General features: G+C 42.5%; 1 protein-coding gene across 2 annotated transcripts in view; it reads left to right on the top strand.

Moving 5' to 3' along the window:
• ZNF385B (zinc finger protein 385B) overlaps window positions 1-16,981 on the top strand; it is a 311,286-nt gene that overhangs the window by 38,818 nt on the left and 255,487 nt on the right. Inside the window, exon 2 of one of the 2 annotated variants that reach the window (XM_048868907.2) lies at window positions 12,954-13,256. The exons of the other annotated variant lie outside the window; for it this stretch is intronic. Coding sequence (XP_048724864.2) covers window positions 12,956-13,256 — 301 coding nt within the window. The 5' untranslated portion in view covers window positions 12,954-12,955. The remainder of the gene's footprint in view (window positions 1-12,953; window positions 13,257-16,981) is intronic. 2 annotated transcript variants of the gene reach the window in all.

The following is a 16,981-nucleotide window of genomic DNA, read 5'->3' as shown; positions in this document are numbered from 1 at the left end:
AAAATAGTTTTCTGTGTACAAGAATAGCAAGCTGACTTTCTGCCCATGTGGATTATCCCTTCTATTTTTAGATATGTAAAATCAAAATATGAAGGTGCCAAAACCAGTATTTGCTGGTGAGTTGTATTTTGACCTGACATGGCCATTATGTCATGAAAGTGTATATCATCAACCATTTATTCCTTGTCAGTCACACATACAACTCCTAACCATTCAATTTCTGATGTAATTTTAAACGATGGTATTTTTAGGAGCTGTGCTACATGCTCAGGGAACAGTGGGGGAGAAATAAGCCAGTCTTGACTGGATGTATCTGTGGGCAGTAGACTACTGGAGAGCTGGAAGCCTGACAAAAGACACTGCCTCTTTGAGGATTTTAGGAACAAAATTGAGATTTTAATGTAGGAATTCTGTATGCCTTCAATTTGGACTAAAGAAAAGAGCAACAGATCTCTAGAAAGGCAAATGGTTCCTAAGACATATGGGAGATCTTTCAGGGTTGGCTTCAAAATTCTCTTGTGCTTCTTTTAACACTGTCGGATACGAAGCACAAGGCACCAATGCATATGCTTTCACCACAGTATCCCAGTGCAACTTGTTGACCAGATGGTGCAAACCATATGTTTTCATATATTTTTAGGTGTATTTACGAAATACTGTATAGGAGAATGGAAAAGGTCATAAGAGTTTTCCAAAGCCTGCTATAGCAAAGGTTGCCAGAATAATACTCTAGAGTCCTGACCTTAGTGTGAAATTCCCAAGCCCCTATGAACTATTTACACGATAGAATGAAATTCACTGCAGCACAAGACCTCCCTTATGCTTTTTTAATGCATAGACTTCTGTGGGCCATCTGCACAGAAAGAGGTTTCACCCATAATAAATGCATGATACAAACTTCAATCCTAAATTTGCATCCGATGAAGTGAGCTGTAGCTTCCGAAAGCTTATGCTCAAATAAATTGGTTAGTCTCTAAGGTGCCACAGTACTCCTTTTCTTTTTGCGAATACAGACTAACACGGCTGCTACTCTGAAACCAATCCTAAATTTGTTGCTGTTGGCTGAACAAACCGTTTTGAAAACACAAGTATGCAGAAAATCGATTTAATTTGATACTTTTCATCCCTGTGTGTCCCAGAATTCATTTGAGTATAACCTAAGGCTCTGAGAGAGAATTCTGCTTGCTTAGAAGTTGTTATAATATATCTTGTTCTGTGTTGCTTTGCTGGCATGACTCCAGAGGGATGCTATTCTAATTACATTTCTAGAGTAGTATTCTTTTGAAGTATCAGCTAATTAGGAATGGGCATTACAAAAGTTTGGCCAATACACAGGAAAAGAATGCTTTATATAACCATCACTAATTCATTAGGGGAACCAAAATCTTATTTCCTTTCAATGAAGATTTGCATATTCTCACCTACAAGAGTGCGCTGTACATAGTCCTTTATTTGTAGCTCCTCTGAAAGCATAACTCTGTTGAAAAAGTAAATTGGCTAAATTGAAAGGCCAGTTGCCTTGAGTGTCAAGTACAAAGGAAGTCCATGCTTGGATTTTTTTGCCAACTGTGAGAGGCTGAGACTGTTTGAATTTCTGAAACCACATATCTCATGACATCTAAGAATTTTAAAGTAGTGGCATAAATTTCTAATTTATTTTTGCTCCTATATTACCTGCAGAATTGAGTCAGACAGATCACGACTTTGGTTTTTCTCAGTCTGGTAATTGTGTACATTAAGAAATCTATTCCAAAAAAAATTCTGTGCCTGCTTTATTCTACTGGCCATGTGTGATCAAGAGAAATAAAGGATTTTAGCCTATTTGAAGCAAAACTTAGTTATGCAAGAGACAAGGGAGGCAAACTCAGATGGCAGTATTGGAGCTTCCAGATGGAAGAAGTATGCTCCGCATAATACATTTTAAAAATTTAGTAAGCTGAAACGAACAAAATGAGCAAGAAAATGTCGGATTTTGGTTTTTCATCCCAAACCCCAGTAATTTCAGCAATTGAAGAAAAATTCAAAAATTTACCCAGGAAATATTTACCATTTTGTGGTCACCTTTAGTCAAATCCTAGCTCATTGGGTAAATAGCTGCAGTACAGGTGCTCAGAATCACACATGCTGCAAAAGCAGCAGCATTAGTATCTACCCTTCTATTATGATTAACAATGGCCACATAGTTAGTGGTTGCATAGTTCCTCTGTGCAGATTATCCTTGCCTATAGGCATTATACTTGGTTTGGTTGCTGTTACTGAGGCTTGGGCGTTACACTGTGCCGCTGCCAACTCCTACAGAATCAAAAGCTGACAATAAGTGTTACTTTTTGAGAGAGGAATTTTAATTAATCATAGAACTAGATAATAAAGACCAAAATATTCAGAGACCTTTTCACTCTCAGCTTCTGATGCACAGTCGGTTGCTGCTTCCACCAGGGTGCCCTGCTCCCCACTTGGGGCAGGGAATGGGAGAGATCTGGTTGCAGCCAAAAGGAGAATTCAGCAAATGGGGTGGAGAAGCAGATCTGAGTGAGGAACTGAAGCAGTTGTGAGTTTTTCAGCAGACCAGGTGAACAATGCCTGCACCATTGCATTAAGCTTCAAAGGCTGATTGCCAGCCAGCTCCTTTCTGGCTTCGTGTCTGGCTGGGGAAGCTGTAGAAAATGTTATTTCTGACTTTAAGTAGACTAACTTAGGATCCTCAAGTTCAGCCAGTAGTATATCATTGGCCTGTGCTGTAGGTCTGAAAGAGACTCCTTTTGTCCAACCAGTAGCTGAAACATGACATGTAGATCTGGCTCTCCCATGGATCCTAGGTTAGGTCTTAGTTCTTCTCTTTGAACTCTGTGGAAGATTTTAACTTCTATAATTGGTTCTACCCATGCATGCATAAGTGGATATTTTTCACATGTAAAGGGAGCAAAGAAATTTGGCTGAAGACAAATCTCGCTTAGTTACTTTCCAGAGCTGTCACTTGGGTGTAGCTGAGTGTATGGTAGGATTCTTATTCATTTAAATGTTAACTTTATAGACAAAAATATAACCCTTCTAAATATAGCCTGTAACTGGTTTCAAAACCGTTCTAAGCACAAGAAAATACAGTCTTAAAGACACTTTGGAAAATGTAATATAATAGTCTAATTTTTCAAATAAATATAAATAAAGGTAATTTCCAGAGTTGTTAATCTGAAGGTAAGTATATGGAAACCATAGTGAAGTATATGGAAACGATAGTGGGTTAAATGTCCTCAGATTTAAGACTCTTAAGCAATAGATTTAGTGAAGGAAAAAACTAAATAGGCGTCAAAGGATATAACATACTTTAAAAGAACAGACTTCGATGAGATCATTGCAAGTAAAGTGACAATTCAAACATAATCATATTCTGGATCAAAGCAGTTCTGTTCCTTCAGTCTGTTCCTTGATTGTGCTCAGCCAACTTTAGGCTTCCAAAATTATTTCCCTTGTATTGGGTTTTGTTGTATGCACATACTAGAGATGCATCTACCTTTTTTTTCCTTCCAAACAACATTTCAATGGAAGAATGGTGCTTCTCACTCTTTTTGTATAATTAAACTCCTATCAATAAAAACTCAGTTATTGCTTTGCCCCATGCATCTGCTTTTGGCAACTTAAAGTCAGGACACTTAGTTAAATTTCTCCCCATGTTCGTCTCCACTTGTTTTCCCTGCTTGTAAAACTGTGCCTGATCCGCTTTACAAGAACTGATTTGTCATTTGCTTGTATCTTTTGGGACACATTTCTCAGAGAATGATACAGAATCATCTCCTATCACCCTGTAGGAATGCAGGTCCCCAACAAAAAAACTCGGTTACAGATTCTGAGCCTATTTTCTAAATACTTCACATAGCCCCATAGACTGTTGCCTTTTATAATAATATCCTGAGAACTGTTGGGTCTTTTTGACTCCATAGAATATAATGCTTCCTGTAAATTACTATTTGTTCTCTGTTGACTGCTTCTGTGTCATTATGGTCTTGTGTAAACTACCTATAAGCCCAAGATCTAGAGTCATAGAGTATCAGGGTTGGAAGGGACCTCAGGAGGTCATCTAGTCCAACCCCCTGCTCAAAGCAGGACCAATCCCCAATTCTTGCCCCAGATCCCTAAATGGCCCCCTCAAGGATTGAACTCACAACCCTGGGTTTAGCAGGCCAAAGCTCAAACCGCTGAGCTATCCCTCCCCTTGAAACCAAAGAATAACATGTCTCCTTCAAACTCATGTTTAACTCCAGGTGAGGTTGATTACTCCTCAGAGCTCTTCAAAATCTTTCCAGAAGATACTGGAAAGTATAGAGCTTCTTGTTTGGAAAATGTTTTTACCTGCAAGGTATGCTTATAGAACTTCATTCCTTTGAATAAAATGGAGAGATCAGTAAGAGTTAATAAATTAAATTGGATTTTTAAAAAGTAAGTGCAAAGTTCATGTCATAAGTGTGGAAAGGGGTGGATGCCCAACTGATTGAGAGGAATCAGAATAGCTTTCTATAGGAAAAATTACTCTTTGAAAACGCATCTGTTAATCTTGTGCTAATTTGTCAACTCAATACAGACTCTAGAAGTATGACCAGCATTTATTTTTGGTGCATGTAACTTATCCAATATAATGTCCTGACGCAATCTTTAAAAATATATTTTTTCCTTCCAAACTCATAGTTGAAGAAGGGCCAGATCATTCACTGCAAAATTGGAGTTTCCATATAATAATTTTGGACACAAGGTTAGAAGGTAGTAGCGAAGGCATCCATAGTTGTGTAACTGACATGTGTTCTTTATGGAAACTATTTACAGACCAATGTGGATTAAGCTTTTTGTGGAGCCCTGGGCCAGAGCAAGTGGGGGCCCTGCACCACCCCTTCTGCTTGCAGGTTACACCCCCCCTCCCTGGCTCTTGCCGGGAAATGGGTACAGGGGTGCACATTCTCCTCCTCCACTCTCCCCTCTTCCAGGCCCTATTGACCCAGTGTCTAATCCGCCACTGTTTACAGATGTTATTACCTTGTTACAGTTTGGCAGCTCTGTGGTAGTCTGATCCTCCTCACACATAAGCTGTGATCCTGTCTAATAGCTGCATTTCACAGAAGATTAAGGTTGGAAGAGACCTCAGGAAGTCATGTAGTACAATCCCCTGCTCAAAGCAGGACCAATACCAACTTAAATCATCCCAGCCAGGGCTTTGTCAAGCGGGGCCTTAAAACATCTAAGGATGGAGATTCCACCACCTCCCTAGGTAACACATTCCACTGCTTCACCACCCTCCTAGTGAAATAGTGTTTCCTATAAATAGTGTTTGTTGAAGAAAATGTTGGAATTCATAAAAGTTTTTGGGCCAGGATTTTCAATGATGGGAGCCTAAAGTTAAGCTGCTGTGTCTATATTTAGGCATCTATGTAAGTGGCCTGAATTTCAAAAGTACTAAGCATCCCACAGGTCCTACTTAAGTCAACAGCTAAACTTTTTGACCTTTTTAGAGGAGGAGCAGATAGTGAGTGTGTGTGTGTGTACACAACTCTATAATATAGACCCATAGCATGTCTGCTAAGTCACAGCTTGTGGTAGGGCAGGTGACGAGGGGACCCTGTGGCTCAGACATTCTGCCCAAAACAGAATGTCTTTATGGGGGTTGTGAAGTTAGTGCATGCTGCAACAGCCACTGTTATCCCCTTTAGTAGATATACCCTGCATTCTCCTTTCACATCCTTGCTTGCTGTGATCACAGCTCCATTCTCCTGTATCATCTGAACTTGCCCTTCATCCCATGCCTGATTTATAGTATCTAGCACTGCTCAACTATCTGTCGTAGAGCACAAGAAGAGCACAAGAAGCAAAAGGGCGGGATTGTCACTGCTTTCTGCACAGGAGTGGGAGGTTTCTCTAGGTCAGAACAGTCTGGCCCATAATTACTTGAATATATGGCAATCTTTGCAGGATTAGCATGATTAGCTGGTGTGTTATCCCTGCAAGAGCCAGTGCATGTTGAGGGTATGTTATAAAGGAGCAGTATGTGGATTGATAACTTGGGCAACGTTGATGGCTGTTATGATACCTCTGTAAAAGCTGACAACAGGTTTTGCACTAAAGCCAAAATTTTCAAACCAAGGTGACTGTTAGGCCTTGTCTACAGTGGCAAGTTTCTGTGCAGTAAAGCAGCTTTCTGCGATGTAACTCCCCAGGTGCACACACTGCCAAGCCACTGAGTGCGCAGAAACTGCACAATTGCAGCGCTGTAAAAAAACCTCCCCGACGAGAGGCTTTCTGTGCCGGGGGTACAGCACCACGGTGCCAGTGTAGACACCCTGCTTGATTACAGCGCTGCAATTGGCCTCCAGGAGGTGTCCCACAATGCCTGTTCTCGCCTCTCTGGTCGTTGGTTTGAACTCTACTGCCCTGCCCTCAGCTGACCAACCGTGAGCCTCACCCCTTAAATTCCTTGGGGAAGGCCGCACAGAATTAGAAAGCGGCCACGAAGAACTAAAGAGGACTTTCTGTGTGATGTCATGATGCACTCCGCGGCCAAAAAACAAGAACTGAAGGAGTGGCGGGAGAGCGAGGAGAGGGACCGAAAGGAGAATGCGGCACACCAGAATGAAACCATGGAGTGGCTCTTAAAGGTTATGGAGTGCCAAGTGGACACGCTCCAGGCGCTACGGGCACTGCAAACCGAGCAGCTCCGCTCCTGCCCTCCCCTGCAGCTGCTGTCACAAAACTCTTTCCCATGCGCCCCCCAGACACTGCCAACACACTCTTGTCAACTTTCTGGCTCCAGTCTGTACCCACTGCATTCCACTCCTTCCCCGTCACAGTCCAGCCCTGCAGACTCCCAGTACCCACTGCACTCAACACCCGTCCCTCTGCAGTTTAGCCCTGCTGAAGTACAGTACCTGCTGCACTGTACTCCAGAGGAGAAGGTTGGATATAATACCCAGACATACACAAATCTTTAACCATCCCTGGATCCCACCTCCTCCTGGGACCCTCTCTTCCATCCCCCTCAGTGCTGATGTGGTTTTTTGTTTCTCTCTCTCCTCCGGTGGTTGTTTTTTAATAAAATAATTGTTGGTTTGAAAGCAATCTTCATTCCATTAACTGAAAGCAAACAGAGTCCTGCAAAGCAACAGTTTTCTTACAACTTCATAGTGCATCGCCTGCACCAATCACAATCACTTCCTAGCATTACAAGCACTGCACTCCTGAGCATAGCAATAAATATTCATGGCTTTCAGCATCAGATTGCTCCCTCAAGCAGTGGCGTAGCTCGGTGGAAAAAACGGGGAGCAGAGATTGAAGGAAAAAAAAAAAAGTGCCACCCTCGGTACTCACCCGGTGGCGCTTCGGGTCTTCAGCAGCACTTCGGCGTCGGGTCCTTCACTTGCTCCGGTCTTCAGAGTGGGAGGGGCCTGCCCAGGCCGGGCTCCCTCAGAACCACCTTGCTTGGGGCCCAGACGAGCCCTCCCGCCCCATGCGGGCCAAGAATGACCCGGCCCCTGCACTGGTCCCAGGCGGCTCAGCCCCGGGAGGTTGCAGGCAGAGCGAGACCGCCCGGAGCCGCGCTGGGAAGCGGGGCAGGCAGACCCCTGTGGGATGTGACCCCTGAGAGCTCCCCAGCCCAGCTGGTGGAGGAGCGAGGGGACGGGATGGGGCATACCTGGGCTGGCTAGACAGTTGAGAGGCGCGCCGGAGAGAGGCTGGAGAGGAGAAGAATCAGCCTGCAGTGGCCCCTCAGCTGGCAGTGTAAGTGAAGTGCAGCGCCCGGCCCTCTGATGGACCCCTGTTGAGCATGAGCCCAGTGCCAGGGCACATCTGGCGCCATTGTAAACCTGGTACTGGTCAGCACCTCCGTGATTAGCTGACAACAGGTTAGCCACAAGCAATCTCAATGCCGTAGCTACTATGCATGGCGAGATCAACGTCTCACTCCTCTTGCGTTTGTAGTTTAAGGAATAACTCCACTGCCACTCTTGACGTGATAGAGTGAGCAGCATATTGGTCAACAGTGCGGGATCCATTCCTGCAGACCAAAGAGGCAGAGCGCACAGTACACAACTGTTGAAAGATTGCGCCAAATGTGGACAGAAGCACAGGGATTGCTGGGATGCGAAGCAATGTATCACGGGGCATTGGGACAGGACCCAGGATGCCCTGCGACCCCTCCCACCCCCGCCTTCCCACAACTCTTGGCGGCAGAAGAGGAAGAGATGCTCTGTGGGATAGCTGCCCAGAGTTCACAGCTCTGAATACTGCTGCAAGTGTGAACACACTATTGTGCAGGCTGCTGACAGTGTGAACACACAACAGTGGTTTCCTTTCAGCGCTCTGAGTGGTGCTGTACCTGCCGGCGCTGTAACTCTGCCAGTGTGGAAAGGCTCCTAAAGCCATTTTTAGGCACCTTTGGGAGATGTTTAGCACCTGTAGTTCTTAATGGCTCTGCTGGGTTTGGGTGCTCGGCACTTTTATTTAGAAACCCAACTTAAGCACACAAATTTGAAGAAATTGTCTTAACAATTTCTAGACTTCAGCCTGGTAGCATGTGGAAAATTGTTCTTGTATGTAGTTATTTGATCTGTACTAATGCCAAACAAGACAATACTCTTTATTAGGGCTGGCTGGGAAATAACAATTGTCTTGCAAATAAATAAATGAGGTTTCAAATGTTTTTGCTCTGATGGAGAGAGCAAGACAGACTGTCTCCCTCTGTAGCTCTCTGGTTAGAACACTGGCCTGGCACATGGGAGCCTAAGGTTTAAGTCCTTGCTATGCCTAATTAGTGTGTCTTGAAAATGTAATCAAGACTAAGCTAGTTCCCTGATGTATGCAGTGTAGTTGTTGTCATGCTGATCCCAGGATATTAGAGAGACAAAGTGGGAGAGGTAATATCTTTTACTGGACCAACTTCTTTTCCTGAGAGTCACAAGCTTTCCAGCCACACACAGCTGCTCTTTAGGTCTGGGAAAGTAGTTAGCACATATTCTAAGGAGTACTTGTGGCACCTTAGAGACTAACCAATTTATCTGAGCATGAGCTTTCGTGAGCTACAGCTCACTTCATCGGTACAAGTACTCCTTTTCTTTTTGCGAATACAGACTAACACGGCTGTTACTCTGAAACCTGTCGCATATTCTAAGGGACCATTCAGGTAGGGTGGCCGTTAACACCTCTGGGAAGCATTTTGGTTTCAAGTAAGCAATGTCTTCCAGCAGAAAACTGTTTTGAAAATTATCTGACCAGCTCTACTTTATACTTTATCTGCAAAAAGAAAAGGAGTACTTGTGGCACCTTAGAGACTAACCAATTTATTTGAGCATAAGCTTTCGTGAGCTACAGCTCACTTCATCGGATGCATACTGTGGAAAGTGTAGAAGATCTTTTTATATACACACAAAACATGAAAAAATACCTCCTCCCACCCCACTCTCCTGCTGGTAATAGGTTATCTAAAGTGATCACTCTCCTTACAATGTGTATGATCAAGTTGGGCCATTTCCAGCACAAATCCAGGTTTTCTTACACCCCCCTCCCTCCCCTCCCCCCCACAAACCCACTCTCCTGCTCTACTACAGGACAGGCCTAACAAAGAAAATAACAGAACGCCACTAGCCGTCACCTTCAGCCCCCAACTAAAACCCCTCCAACGCATTATTAAGGATCTACAACCTATCCTGAAGGATGACCCAACACTCTCACAAATCTTGGGAGACAGGCCAGTCCCTGCCTACAGACAGCCCCCCAACCTGAAGCAAATACTCACCAGCAACCACATACCACACAACAGAACCACTAACCCAGGAACCTATCCTTGCAACAAAGCCCGTTGCCAACTGTGCCCACATATCTATTCAGGGGACACTATCACAGGGCCTAATAACAGCAGCCACACTATCAGAGGCTCGTTCACCTGCACATCCACCAATGTGATATATGCCATCATGTGCCAGCAATGCCCCTCTGCCATGTACATTGGTCAAACTGCACAGTCTCTACGTAAAAGAATAAATGGACACAAATCAGATGTCAAGAATTATAACATTCATAAACCAGTCGGAGAACACTTCAATCTCTCTGGTCACGCGATTACAGACATGAAAGTTGCGATATTACAACAAAAAAACTTCAAATCCAGACTCTAGCGAGAAACTGTTGAAATGGAATTCATTTGCAAATTGGATACAATTAACTTAGGCTTGAATAGATACTGGGAGTGGCTAAGTCATTATGCAAGGTAACCTATTTCCCCTTGTTTTTTCCTACCCCTCCCCCCCCCGACGTTCTTGTTAAACCCTGGATTTGTGCTGGAAATGGCCCACCTTGATTATCATACACATTGTAAGGAGAGTGATCACTTTAGATAACCTATTACCAGCAGGAGAGTGGGGTGGGAGGAGGTATTTTTTCATGCTTTGTGTGTATATAAAAAGATCTTCTACACTTTCCACAGTATGCATCCGATGAAGTGAGCTGTAGCTCACGAAAGCTTATGCTCAAATAAATTGGTTAGTCTCTAAGGTGCCACAAGTACTCCTTAACTTAGAGAAAGTAAACCTCTTTTTGCCTCACTTTCCTTCCTCCTAAAATGGTGGCTTGAAATATTTACCAGGCATAGTAACTGAGGAACCAAACCTAATCCTAGCTAAGTATGGAAGACTGGGTGGGGAGAGGAGAAGCACTCATTCACGAGGTTCAGGGTAGCACAGTTGTACTTGGAAGGAATGGTATGATGTTCTTGGGACAGGCTGGATTCTCCATCTTATATCAGTCTCTGTAATGATCAGTATAATACTCCAGCTCTGGACTGGAGAAGAAACTTTCTCTTCTCTTAGCATCCAGATCCTTTTGGTTGATGTAAATTCATCCTCTAGTCATTTTTTTTGTCTTTCATGAATGAATCCAATGCCTAACTCTGCTGCTCTCATAGGGTATTTCTAGACTGCAATGTAAGCCCCATGTTAATAGAACTTGAGTAAGCAGACCCTGGGTTTAACCTAGAGGTTGAGTGTTAGTCTCTAAGGTGCCACAAGTACTCCTTTTCTTTTTACACTCATTTGTAATCTCAGGTTAGGAATTGTTGAACCCTTGGTCCCAGTCTCTGGCTCCAGCATCTACACTGCATTATGTAGACCTGAGTCCAAGCACCCATATACCAGATTTTCTAAGACCCACCCAAAACGTGACAGCTATAGCCCTTTGTTCATGGTGTAGTGTGAGAGAACTTGATTGTCTACTAAACTTGACTGTCCAGAGGACACAGAAAGTTGGCCTGTGGGACTATGGGCTACTTTTGGAGGACTCCCAGAGCACAAATCTAGCTGTGCTGCACCTACACTACAAAGCAAAAGGGCTTGAACTCTGGATCCTGGCTTGACTCAGGCTGAGAGACCCTCCCCCCTTTGGAGTCCTGGGACCAAGTCCTAGGTTAGTGTGATTTGTGTGTAGATGGATGCATAGGCACTGACTTCCCCTCTGCCCTGTGAGTGCTTGACCTGGCCCCATCCCAATTCCACCCCTTTCCCCCCAAGTCCCCGTCTCTTTACCGCCTCCTCCCCTGAGCATGCCACAACCCCCTCCCTCCTGGAATGTCCTGAGCGCCACCAAACAGCTGTTAGGTGGTAGGCAGGAAGCACTGGGAGAGGGAGGAGCGGGGACGCAGTGTGCTCAGGGGAGCGGGTGGGGCAGGGGGAGCTTGGCTGCCACTAATTTTTCCCCGTGGATGCTGCAGCCCCATGGGGCTTGGGCTATGGGGCTGAAAAATTGCTGTATAGAGGTTCGGGATTATGCTGGAGCCCGAGCTTTGCGACATTCCACCTTTTCAGCCCCAGAGCTGGAGGGAGCTCCACAAGCCTGAATCAGCTGACTTGGGCCAGCCTGGGTTTTTTTTATCCCTGTGCAGGCAAATGATAGACATATCCATATGTTTCCCAAACAACAGTATGAAACTGACATGATTCTTGGTAGTTTAACTGCTGACCACAAAGTGGTGAATAATAGCAATGGAACTAACCAACGTTGTTGATTTTACTTTGGAAAAGCTGTGAGTAGCAGAGGCACAGAACTTGGATGTTTACAGGCTCAGGGAGGAAATAAGTGGGTCTGTTTTATGCTTGAGCTGCATTTGGGAGGTTATCTTCACAACCACAAGAACTAGAAACTCTCCCACCACCCCATTTTTTGTGTGTTTTGCTGAAATTACACTTTCATAAAACTGTCTGGTGTAAGTTTCCTCATTTGCCAGGGCAACGTTCCTACTCACTAGGGGCAAGTGCATTTTTAAGCCCTATGGAAATAATGAGAATTGTAAGCTTTTGGGGACAGGATTGGTCATTGTACATTTGTATAGTGCCTCCCCCCACCTAGTTAGCCTTTAGCTGATACTGCAATATAATTGTTTAATAATAAAATATCTACCTCACAGGTCTGTTGTAAGACACAATTGATGTTGTTGCAAAGCTTTGAGATCATTGGGTGCTATAAATGCAGAGTATTCATTAACCTTATCTATTTAAATATTCTGTTGTCCCCAAAATTTCATTATCATTTTTTGTTCTACATTCTCTTGGTCTAATACTTCTTTAGGAATTTGTGCACTATTCTATGTATCAGTGAGCAAAAAGCTTCAGAACCTATTTGTAGTGAAGAGGGGGAAAAAACTTATGTAATCTTAACCTCTGTGGGGAGGAAAAACTCAACTGTTTTTTTAAGAGAATTGGTTGAACAAGATGAGTACTATTGTTCATTGAGAGTTGCATATTACCAGCTTATTATTGCTGAGCTCATCGAAATGACACAAATACACACAATGCACCATCCTGCACAGTGGTTTTTTTTATGAGCCTGGTCCTCAATGCTCCATACATACTTAATAAGTTTAAAAAGTAAGATCCTTATTTAGGAGTAAGTGTTGTGGTTTGGTTTCTGGCATCAACAGTGTGTTCATTTTATAGGTATGAAGCACCCAATAAGTCCTGCCCAAATCTTTGAAGATGGAATTATGAATCCATCAACTTTTCTACGGGGCTTTGAAGAGAAAGGACTGAGGAATGATAGACCAGACTATCAATTCAGTAAAGAAAAAAAGAAGATACTATTTTCCTTCTGTGAAGTGTGCAATATACAGCTGAACTCTGCAACACAGGCTCAGGTTCATTACAATGGGAAATCTCACCTGAGAAGAGTGAAGCAGTTGAATAATGGGAAACTACCTACAAACGCTACTACAGGCACTTTGTTTGCGAGCACAAGCACAGGTACTTGATTAATATATATACGAGAGATGCTGATTTCTGGTCAGAAAAAACCCAAAACTTGCAGAGATAGCGAAGCTTTTTTAATACTCCATGTACAATATTAATGATTGGTAATACAGAACACTACTGCTAATTATTATTATTCTTTATTATTACCCTTTATACTGTCTTAGCCACTGTTACATTTATTTCCTTTTGAAAAAAAAAAGTGGACCTACGTCTTCATTTTTGTGAAAGGAATTTACTCAGTCTTTCATTTCACAAAGCACTAATAGAAACGTATTGATATAATTCTAGTTGCAGCATTGAACATGTTGATTCCTTCACATTGGTCCAGCTTTTATTAAGGCAATGCTGTGTTGTTTAAGGACGCCAGGATTGGACTGTATGTATTTAAGGTATGGAATATTCAAAAATGTCTGTATCTAAAGATGTAGCATGCTATTCTCTGATATGTAGGGTTTTAAACAGACGTTCATAGTCAACCGCTCCTGTGTCCTTTAAATTTTAAATTTTTTTTTTTTTTTGTTCTAAGAATTCTAAATTCTGGAAAGAAGTTGCAAGTGTGATTGTGAAAATATCTGGTGTAATTTTTACCAGATTATAGTTTGGGTGCATCAGGTTTTTTTTTGTTTAAAGCATACTTCCTCTTCGCTCTTTGTTTTATTAAAAGGAAAAAATCAGGCTGCCTTTCTACCTCCTAAGAAGCAAAAAGGCTTCAAGTCCAATATTTTAAAAAATCCTTTGCAGGTCACCTTTGAAGGAGGGGTAACCATAATTCTTTCTTGTGCCGAGAGAGATGCAAAAAGATACCGTTGTTCAGAAGAATTGCTGTCTAGAGAAGCCACAGATAGCTGCTTTTAATATTTAGTATATAAAAGTATTGATCAAGTGACAGATTCCAAATCTTCATAGGAAGGATTTATTCATTTTATTATAGAAACACCAGAGCTATGTTGAAAGTTAAACTGAAAACTTCGGAGTACTGGATTGAAGAGATAAGCCATTGCTATTTTAAATGGTCTTTGTTTCTCTTCCTTTTGAGTTCTTTTTTCTGGATGCTTGACTTTTTCTGTTTCCTTGGTTTGGTGTTCTTACGTTTTGGTTTATTTTGAATCTGAGGATGGAATGTGTGTCACTTGGATATATTGCTGGCAACCAGGCCTGTGTTTGAAAATGATGAAATTCAAATTGATGTGTAAATACCCTGGTGGTTTCATTGTGAAATTTTTCAAAAGTATTCTGAATGAGTGAGACGCCATCATTTAATGAAGTAAAATTATCTCTCTGTGTTGCTGGAAAATGCAGCCCCTATAGTATTTGTTTGCGCTGTATGTTTTGATTTCTTTGAGCTGTGTACATCTGCTGCTTTGTCAGAAATTTAAGTAACCTAAAACTGTAATTCTTGGTCCCCTGTCTCCTACACTCTTTTGTCCTTAGGCCTTCTCCATCTTAGCTGCTTGCATCTCCTTTGGGTGTGTGCCTTGGATGCATACCTTTACCCACATCTGCCTGTAAAAATCAGGATCAATTGCTTCATTAAACTGCACATTACTTGAAATTAATATTTCTTTTGTTAATCAACTTGTATCCTCCAGAAATAATTTGTATAGTGCCTGCTGCTATAAGAGTTAGGCATTTTATTTGTACAGTTGAATTACATTAACTTCATTATTAGTAAAAGGAAAAAAAATCCCTAAACATAATGCCTTTCATAGAATGTTACAAAATATACCTTTGGCCTAAGAGCCAGTACATTTACTAGAATGCAATTCAGTGTTTCTGAAAAACAATAGTGAAACAATAGTGTAGCAATGCAAAGTTCCCACAAGATGGTGCTGCAAGCTTGCAACAGGCACTTGATCTACAATTCTGCTAAGTTCTGTTGCTATATGTAGTGGATTTTTAAACAAAACAAAACTTTTTTTTTATGAATCCCTTTGCAGGACAGCAGTGATATGTTATACGTACTATTGCTGGTTTTATGAATGGCCTCTTCCTACTGCACTTCATTCCCTTTTGGACAGGTAGTTTACCCAGCAGTGCTGTTGCTCCCCAAAACGCTTATCAGCCTCTTGGGATATTGGGCTTGGGGGAGTCTGCTTGTGGTTTCTGCCTTGCTTGTATTAAAACTGGAAAAAATGCCTGGAAAAAGGCAAAATACCTTTTAAAATTAATTAAGAACATAAGAACGGCCATACTGGGTCAGCTCAGTGGTCCATCCAGACCAGTATCCTGTCTTCTGACAGTGACCAGTGCCTGATGCTTCAGAGGGAATGAACAGAACAGGGCAGTCCCCTGTCATGCAGTCCCAGCTTCTGGCAGTTGAAGGTTTAGGGACACCCGAAGCACAGAGTTGCATCTCTGACCATCTTGGCGAATAGCCAACGGTTGACCTATCTTCCATGAACATATCTAGTTATTTGTTTAACCCAGTTATAGTTTTGGCCTTCACAACATCCCCTGGCAACAAGTTTCACAGGCTGACTGGGTGTAGTTTTTGAGGTAGCCTGAGACCTCATCCACTTTGTAGCCTCTGAGAACTTATCCACTTGGCCTATACAATTGCTCATCTCAAGCCAGGCCTACAGTTGTGTGAAGAATTACTTACTTTTGTTTGTTTTAAACCTGCTGCTTAGTAAATAAATTGGGTGATCCCTGGTTTTTGTGTTATGAGAAGTGATAAATAACACTTTCCTATTCACTTTAGCCATACCATTCATGATTTTATAGACCTCCATCATATCCCCCTTTAGTTGTCTTTTCTAAGCTGAACAATCCCGGTCTTTTTAATCTCCCCTCATATGGGAGTTGTTCCATACTCCTAATATTTTTTTGTTGCCCGTCTCTGTACCTATGTATGTCACAGATTCTGGAAGTGCCTTTTGTGCTCTATGCCCAACCTGTTTCTGAGAAATGGAATAATTTTCTTTGGGTTCTGGGCTGCTTTAGGTAGCAAATGTGAATTAACTTGCAGATTAGATTTAGTGATGCCCTTTTGCAGTCCTTGCGTTACTGAAGGCCTGTGGAGTGGCCTCTCTGTGAGTTTGCTGGGGAACAGAAATTGGTTGTCTGTTTGCCACAGTATACTCTGTCAGCAGCATGAGTATGTAAGCTGTTATGCTGGCATGCACATCTGTTTGCTCACAGGTTTCTCTCCTTGCAGAACACTGTCACACTGTAGGGTTAGATCCTGTAGCTGTTTGCTCAGGTGCATTCTGCACCTATGCAGCGATCCCTTTCACGTTAGTGGGGCCCCATGAAGGCCCAGGGAAGCATATAGGCAGATCAAGTAGCAGGATCTAACCCTATAACATTATCTAGATTTGTGACAGTTGCAGGATTTAACACATAGTAATAAAATGTAAGAACTCTATAAAATGAAAAGTATTATCTTAATGAATCCTTCCCATAGTTAAGATGACACTCTCTGAGGTGATCAGTGAAAAATTAAAACTGCTGTAAGGAAACCTTGGAAGATTGCTCTAAAAATGTACTAGTCCAGCCACAATATCTACTCATCCACCTTTGCCACGATGATGCTGGAGGGCAATCTGGGAGGGGATAGGTATTTAGTCTTGGTTTAAAGAAATTATTTGTCTCTGGTGAATAGGTGAGCAGAATTTTGCTGGTCAATACAGAAAGCCTGAATAAGGGATAGACTATGCTCTGTTACTCACCCAGATTTATGTTGTTGTAACACTATTGACTGCAGTGGAGTTACT

This window comes from Caretta caretta, chromosome 11 (genome assembly GCF_965140235.1).
Source record: "Caretta caretta isolate rCarCar2 chromosome 11, rCarCar1.hap1, whole genome shotgun sequence".
NCBI lineage: Eukaryota > Metazoa > Chordata > Testudines > Cheloniidae > Caretta > Caretta caretta.
The sequence above is the reverse complement of the archived record's forward strand: the minus strand, read 5'-3'. Positions and strand labels throughout refer to the sequence as shown.